General features: G+C 33.0%; 1 protein-coding gene across 2 annotated transcripts in view; it reads right to left on the bottom strand.

Annotated features, from left to right (window-relative positions):
* Positions 1–5,147: 5,147 nt before the first annotated feature.
* The window catches only part of LOC124371894 (prominin-1-A), a 69,965-nt gene continuing 66,351 nt past the window's right edge, over positions 5,148–8,761 (bottom strand). Inside the window, exons 16-17 of one of the 2 annotated variants that reach the window (XM_046830264.1) lie at positions 8,368–8,446; positions 5,148–5,297 (exon numbers count right to left, since the gene is read on the bottom strand). In XM_046830264.1, coding sequence (XP_046686220.1) covers positions 5,274–5,297; positions 8,368–8,446 — 103 coding nt within the window. In that variant the 3' untranslated portion in view covers positions 5,148–5,273. The remainder of the gene's footprint in view (positions 5,298–8,367; positions 8,447–8,761) is intronic. The other variant, XM_046830269.1, reaches the window with a different exon arrangement.

Below are 8,761 nucleotides of genomic sequence, written 5' to 3'. Positions count from 1 at the left end.
GACGGAATTGTTTGGGAGTCAAATAACAGGCGTAAATGGATTCAGAAGGGTGAATTGCCTCTAATAGCTGTCATTGACGTCAGAAGTACGAAGGTGATACATTTTACCACATATGCATCCTGCTGGAGCCCCTGTTGGAGGCCATTTGTTCTGTTACTAGAGATTCAAGTTGAAAAGTGATGATAGCTAGAGATTTCTCGGGATGCCTATCACTACGTCTAGAGAATTATTGCACCAGCCAGATAAGGATTCATCATAATGTCCCTATTGAAGAATATCTGATTAATTTCAAACGCACCAATATAAGATATCGTTTATGGATAAATATTTTACCCAGTACGGACTACTTTTATATTGATATCACTAGGGTTAGCGGCTGAAATATCCATTCAAAATTTTACGTTATTAGTGTATTCTGCTTATCCTCCTAAACAAAAAAAAAAAAAAACAAAAAAACAAAAAAACAAGGTTTTAGGGGTTGAATATTACAATTAACTTTTGTATAATTAGAATGTAAATGTAAATTGGTGGTAATATTTGTGTACTGTGATGTTTGTTATGACTTACAGAGTAATCTGCTCCCGATAGTTTATCTGAGTGCTCTGTGGTCAGAACAGCTTAAGTAAGATCAATCGTCTAGTGCAGTACCTTTTGTTGCCTCTTCGATGGCGTCTATTACACAATCATGGCGCGTTTACTCTTAATACAATTAACTATGAAAGTTATTCACGCGTTTCCTTGCGGATTACCTAAACAGGTAAAATATTAGGAAATTAATTAATTCCTTCTTAATTGGTCTCGTGTTTTTTCAGAGTGAGTGTAAGTTCGTGAAGTAATCGTGTGTTATTTTTAAATCAAGAAAAACTACTTTTATGTGATCGGAAAATACCACGTGGTATGTTAGTATTTAGCACGTACATAATTAATTTGTATGCATTATTTTCAAATTTATTTGTATGCACACTGGAAACGAGATTCGGGTTATTAAACTGTTGCTGTTGTCCTACTGAACAAAGCAATGAGGTATGAGTATGAAAATAAATAACAAATAATGAATTTTAGAACATTAAAAATGGAACTAATTTTCTTTCAAGGTAGTATGTAGTTATGGTTAGTGAATTTTAAATATTTTGTTAATTTTTACAAGTTGCGTTTCCTATATTCCAAGGTTAGATATTGGCCGGACCATCAGATCATTTTTAATTGTAATTTATACTGATAGATACTTAAGGAACGTTTTTCGTATATCGCCACCACGGTCGCCTTCGGTACTCCCCGTGCTGATGGCAGGAGGCACTTATGTCAGGATGATATGAACTTTTATTCTTAGAAGATCTAAATTAACAAAAACGTCTTTTATTTGGGTTAAATTTTCCTCATAATTTTCGATTATAACAAGACCACGTGAAGCCCGCAGAGTAATATTTCATTTCTATGCGGGAAGAAATTAGTTCCACTTTTAATGTTCAAAAACTTCGTTATTTGCATTTTTAACCATTGAAACCTTACATTGTTTTGTTGAGGGAGACGCTAGCAATAACGCTAAACTTGTATTTTTCCACTCTGGCCGTTGAATTCACAATTCCCTTTATATGTGCTAAATGTAACTGTACTAACGTAGAGAGGGGTTGATAATCTTCAATGACCATACAAATAATGGTTACATATCACCGAGTATACTGAGAAGCAAGCCATCGTAATTCAATTTGCAAAGATGAAATCTAAATTCATGAAAAATCTCTTTTCACCTAAGGATTCTTAGATATCTGTGTAATGAAAGAAACCGAGTGACGAGTTCATATTGTTTCCGTCCAATAAATGTCACTGGGTTTTATTGTACTTCAGTTAAACTCTGTTTTGATTAGAGGACACAACAGCAGTCAAGAAAGTTATTCAATAAAAGTCACAGAAGTTTTGTTACGAAAATGTCATTTGTTAGAAACATAAACCAAAATAGCTTATAAATATAACTCTTTAATAAGGCAAATAGTTTAAATTTCCTGTTGTTGCTGACAAAACAGGGACTTAATTATGACGTTTCTGTAGAACAGTCAAGCAGTCACATTTTATAATGGTTAAAAGAATTTAAAGTAATATCATTAAATGTTTTAATACGTATAATCCAATTGACTGCATTATTAGTAGAAGGCTAAATAATACCAATTATATTAGATTAATAAACAATAGACTAAATATAATAATTTTGTACTAATTTTTAAACCTCCACTTTCTAGTCAGTTAAATAAAATCAGCGTAAAACATATCTTATTTACGTATATATTGGAAAATTCAAATATTATTGTGGAGAGAAATAATTAAGACTGTTACCAGAGTGGAGGTCAGTAATGTTTCTGTTACTCAGACTATTGATAAATTTAGTGATAAAAACCAGAAACGTTCGAAGCTTTGATTGATTAAATGAAATGCAAAAGGATAGATCAAAGCCACTAATCAATCACGTCAAGTTTACAGGTCAGATTATATTTTCCGTACATCACTAGCCAATACGCGGTATTATCCCTAATGTTCTTTCTGTCAAACACGACACGTTTTCATAAATACTGCTTACTTCTCCTACTTTCTCGTTTACTACAGTGACACTCTAGTCATACTTCTAAACGTGTTTTGAAATCAATAGACTTCAAAATTGAAGTCTTTCCAACATTCATCTAGGCATGCATATGAATACCAGCTATACTTACATTACACATCACATCATTTTCTTTCTTCCTAATTTTAGGATATGTTTACCTTAGTGTTTATAACATTTTATGTGGTCGTCTTTGTTTAATGCAAAACTATTAAATATTAAAATCTTTTTAGTAAACTTGACTTGTTTCATTGTTCTGCCCGTGGCGTAAATAATGCATTATGTAGGATATTATAAATTATGACAGTAAATTTGAACGTGAAAACCCGTAAAAGATTTACCAGAAACTTAGAAGCCCATGTTCTTCCTCTGGTTGAATGTAAGCACGAAAAGAGGGTAATAGTCCTTTTAAGGATGATATACAAAACAAATGCTAGAAAAATGCTTTTGATTTCAAGTAACAGTATATTTTTTCTCAATCAAACAGCATAGATCCAGAAACAGAAATATCCCAGATCCCGTACCAAGTAATTAATATGAAAAACCAACGAATGTTTTGAATAATTGCAATAAAACATTTTTCGGTGTTAAACAGTTTTCTCCTAAAAGAATTAGCAACTGAAATAAACACATATAGTTAATCAGAGATTGTTTAACTGAAAGGCGTGTTAGGGCTGGATCAGTAACATTTGTTATAATAAGAAAATATTAAACTATTTGTTATAACAAGTTCCACCTTGTTTAATTTATAGTATATAAATAGATTATCTCCAGCGATACCAGCTCTATAACATATTTCCCTTGTAAACATTGCCCTTACATCAAAGGTCAAGTGCCACCATATAGGAGGTAAGCGAAGAAGTTACATAAGTACAGGTCTAATGCATTCTTAAAATTGGCAAGATTATCTACCTTGTTGTCTGTATTTGCGATGGATTATTTTATCTCGATAATAAATAGTCAATTTTAGTTAAATACTCCTCAAGTTGTCACAAAAAAACGTGCCTTAGCTGAGGTTCAATGCAAAATTTAGAGTCTTTAGCTCATTTAACTATCAAGATGTCCTGAAGACAGATAGACAGGCAGACTTCAAACAGAAAAGACATGTTTACATACCACGGCAGACAAAGGAGAAATTGTGTCAGCTTACTGAGTAATAGGATTCAATGACGCTGAGCTAAAGTCCATGGTTGGACATGCACCATCATAGAACCTATTGTTGTAGAAAGGAAGTTTTATACAAAATAAAAAGTCTACAGCTGAAATCTGTCTTAGATATCTTACCACATGATACGTTAAATCTTTGGTTTCATACCTGTATTTAAATAATAAAACTTCCTTTTAACTAGGAAGAACAATGCAACGCAAGGGTGCGATGAAACAAATAATTTTGTAACTTTTTAACTTATACTCTATAAGTTTCTTTTTTTACTTTTATACTATGAATACAACTGTCACATGCTGTAATCTGATTTTATTTGATTTTGTTTTCAAATTTATTTAATATTCTATTTTGTTGTTGTCACCTTAGTTACTCATATGACCATTTGAAAAAACTCTCATCCCAATCCCATGAAGTGAAATGCACCATTACATTCAGTGTTGCCTTTATAAATATCTTCATAGTAAATTTCAGGTCTATAAGTCTGTTTGTTTAAAATACCGTATAGACAAAGAGAGAAACAGATATAATTTTTCCAGCCTCTCTAGTGATAGGCTTCGTTGACGCTCAGCCAATGACAATCACCCTCTACTCAATTTTCACTCCAATGACCTTAAAACACGAATATAGGCATGTCACTATATGTATTTATTGATGGTTTGCATTAATGCTTTAATCGGCGTTTAGAATTCGGGGAATGTCAGTTTTTAACATCATTAGTAGTTTCTGTGACGATTGTAACTAAGAATTAGATAAGAACTAGAACTAGATAGTTACAGCTCGTTAATATTAATCTTGAATCCAACGAGAGAACTCAGAAGATGAAGGTTCATCACGAATTAATTTAGAAACAGGCTGAGCGAAACAGAGAATGCCGCTTGTAATACTATGAAAATAGTATAATGCAATGTGTATACACGAAGCAATAATACATATAATTTGTTGGTGATCTTTGGTTAATGGGAGAACTCCCAAAGTAAATTTTCTTATCTGCAAAAAAAAAAAAAAAACTTTTTTATAGTGTGAAGATACAGTAATAACTACTTTTTTTGCAAATAATAAGAAATAAATAATGTTTAAAGTCAATATTCATGAATATAACTGAGTAAAATTATCACTGAATGTATGTACAAAGTTTAAATAACAACCCATAACATAGCTGTTAGTTTAAATAATAACAAGAGCTGTGGAAACCTTAAAGTGGCATTTTAATTGAATTTGAAGTAATTTATTAACGTGACTATTGAATTTTCAGAATGCAATTGAATTAATTCATGAAAATTTAATTGGCTTGCAGTTTTAAGCTGTAAGAGATTAAAAATGTAAATGTATTCTTTTTAACAATACCGCTTTATAAAATAAGGAATGTTTGGAAGATTTCCAGTTGATAACTGATTACAAAGAGGAGAAGCAGTGTTTATTGGTATACATGAATGTAGAAGAATTGTTACATGAGGGGTTGAGGTGATGGTTGGAGTGCTCTGGCAGATGTTGGGTTCAGGGTCGAGAAGTCACCAGTTTTCATTTGTAGTTTCCGTCGTGTTCCTGTAACAAACATCAGGATTGTTAGGCTAATATGTAAGTATAAAACTACTGCTATCAGGTGACCGTAATACCAGTATCGCGCATTCAGGAGATCATAATATTAAGGATTACAATTCGTATTATTCAACATCATTAAAACAAAGAGACTTGGCTCATTTGTAAACACTTTATTTTATGAATTGATGTTAGCTACCTCTCATTAATGAATACATTTGTACCAATTACACAGGCCAACGAAAAATTTTTTTGTGAAAACTTTTTTTACATTAATAGCTGATTTTTATAGATTTTTTATGTGCTGAATCCAAATCTGGCCTTAGTTTTTTTTGTATCACCCATAGTTTTTCTGCAATTTGGGTTTTTATGTAGTATACATTTTTATGTAGTTTCTTATGTAGTATAAATACGGTATATGGTGAAATTAATGAAACACTATGTTACATCATAATTATGAATATATTAATACAATAGGTTACTTGAAAGAGTTATACATGTGGTATAATACAGGTTCCATTAGTCATCTGGGATTGGTTTGTATTTTCTTTCCCTCTTTTCTTTGAAAATCTTCTTGTGTAGCTTTTTCTACGATGAGTCGCCTGCTGAACTTCTCTGTGAAGTGACCAACAGTAGTCCCCCCATCATGTTAATGTTCCAGCGGCCCTGATAGCGTTTTTCCATCAGTTTAATGTCCTGGTGAAAACGCTCTCCTTGCTCCTCACTTACATCGCCCAAGTTTTCCGGGAAGTAATCAAGATGACTGTTCAGGAAGTGAACTTTCAGGCTCATCAAACATCCTAACTTTTTTAAAGTTCTTTAACATGTTAGCAACAATAGCAACATATTCTGGATCTTTTTTATTCCCCAAGAACTTGGTAACCACTTGCTTGAATGACACCCATGCTTCTTTCTCATTTGAGGTCATTGTCGATTCAAAGTTAAGGTCTAACATCATTTTTTCTAATGTCTGGTCCGACAAAGACGCCTTCTTTCAGTTTAGCTTCTGAAAGGTGTGGAAACTTTAGGCAGAGATACATAAAACATGGCCCATCTTTAGGCAAAGCCTTGACAAACTGTTTCATGAGGCCTAACTTTATGTGAAGAGGTGGTAGGAGCACTTTTTTTTGGATCTACGAGGGTTTTTGCGAAGAATGTTCTTTTCACCTGGTTTTAAAGATTCCCTAGCAGGCCAGTTCTTTTTGCACCAATGTTGATCTCTAGCCCTACTGTCCCATTCACACAAGAAACATGGAAACTTGGTAAAACCACCTTGTTGACCAAGTAGCATACATGTTACTTTTAAATCACACATATCATCCAACCATGATCACAATAGCCTATTTTATTCAGCACTATTTCTAGGTTTTCATAGCTTTTCTTTCATGTGTACAGAATGACCAAACAGGTATAGATGCGTACTGGTTTCCATTGTGTAATAAAACAGCCTTTAAACTTCTTTTGGATGAGTCAATGAACAGCCTCCAGTCTTCCTTTTTGTACTCAACACCAAATTCATTCATCAGACCTGGAATGTCTGTACAGTACACCAAATCACCATCTTTGTTCAAAAAAACTTTGAAAATTGTTGCTCTCTCTTTTCTATACACATAAATGCTGGTTCCAGCACCCAACAAGTTCTTTTCTTTTAGTCTAGAGCCAAGCAATTCAGCTTTTTCTTTAGGTAAGCCTAGATCCCTAACCAAGTCATTAAGTTCAATCTGAGTAAACAATTTAGGCTCTACATTTTCTGTAATACATCGAAATTCTTCATATCTTGTTCATCTAACTCAGATTCTACATCCATAAGATGGTTCAGTTTGAATGGAATCCAAATCATCTGGAGGTTCAGGGACCAGCAAATCTTGACCGTGTTTCACTGGTCGGATGGCAGACATAAGGTTAGGGTAGCTTATTACCTTCTTATTTTTTGAGTTGTGACCAGTTACATCAACACTGCAAAAGTAACAATCATCAGAATGATTTCTTGGCTCTCTCCATATCATAGGAACAGCAAATTTGAAGGATTTTTTTCTCCTTTTTTTGACCATTTTCTTAGATCTTCAACACATACATAACATACCTTATGCGGCGCCCAATATTTATCCTGATCTCCAAGTAAAGTTCCAAAGTATGATCGATAAACCTTTTTCACAAAGTCCGTAATGTTTCTTTGGTGTTTTTTAATCACAAACTCACCACAAATATAACAAAAAAAAGAGTTTTTACAACCGCGGTTAGACATTGTGTTGAGCACGTGTACAAAAACCGTGAAAGTGAGGTTAGATTGACAGTAAACAAACATCAGCTGTTAACGTTCAAATGGAATCTACCTTTTTTGATCTTTTAGTGTGTTTCAGCAGTGCTACCAACACAATTTAAGTCCATTACCTCTACTTTTTTTATTATATTTAAACTCTGTAGAAATCGTTTAGTTAAAAAAATGTTACTTCAAAATGTGAAGAAATTGTGGGTGATACAGCTTTTTAAGCATCATTATTTGGATTCAGCGACCTAAAAAAACATTAGAATAAGGTATTTTTAGTAAAAAAAGTTTTTTCATCGTTGGCCTGTGTTATTTAAACCTTAAAAACAAAGCCTATAGAACATGTAAGAATGAACGTATATTGAACACCGTGGTTTTTAAAGTGTAACGCTTATGAGCTATAATAAAGCGTTTAAAAGTCCCAACATCTTTCTGCATTTTATATTGTTATTCTTGTTTTCCGTATATTTCCTAAGGCGCAGTAGGATATATGGATAAATAGCATGTTCATTTTAACGCATTTACTGGTTAGCAAAAATATTTTCTCCCAAATTATTGATGACCTTTGTTAGCAATAAAACACTTTATTTTACCTATGATCTACTTATAAATGATTTACAATCTTAAAGATGATTCCTTCACAAACTATCTCGAGTGCCAACGAAACATCCTTTCGAATAGTTTAAGTTATCTACGCCAGAGTAATTTATATATTGCGTGTCCATATATACAATGAAAAGTAAACCAATATTGAACATTTACAAACTTATAATATTAATGTGACTAAATTAGTAAAGAAGCGTTGATAACCTTGCTACACTTGATATCGTACCCTGGAGAGGACCAGCCAGTGCCTTGCTCGGAAATCATTAGATTCTCTGTTGGGCTCCTGCAACACATTATCATAAATACCGTCACTGTCATTAGTTCAAGGATGATTATTATGGTCAACAGTTAACATTGGTATCCATTAAATCTTTCCATTTAATCCCTCCACTCCATACCCATGACAAGGTGGTTGTACTAACTGATCCCACTATATCTTTTTTCAATCTAGTTTATGTACTAGTAATAGTTTTTAATTTACTAAAGTTCTCCCCACAGAAAATTCGAGTCAGGATGAGGCCTGAGAAGCTGTGATTTGGTATTAATTTTTATCAATAACGTCTAATTTTCCGCGCAAGTGTCCGTTTACTAAGAAACT

This window comes from Homalodisca vitripennis, chromosome 1, assembly GCF_021130785.1.
Source record: "Homalodisca vitripennis isolate AUS2020 chromosome 1, UT_GWSS_2.1, whole genome shotgun sequence".
Lineage (NCBI taxonomy): Eukaryota > Metazoa > Arthropoda > Insecta > Hemiptera > Cicadellidae > Homalodisca > Homalodisca vitripennis.
The sequence above is the reverse complement of the archived record's forward strand: the minus strand, read 5'-3'. Positions and strand labels throughout refer to the sequence as shown.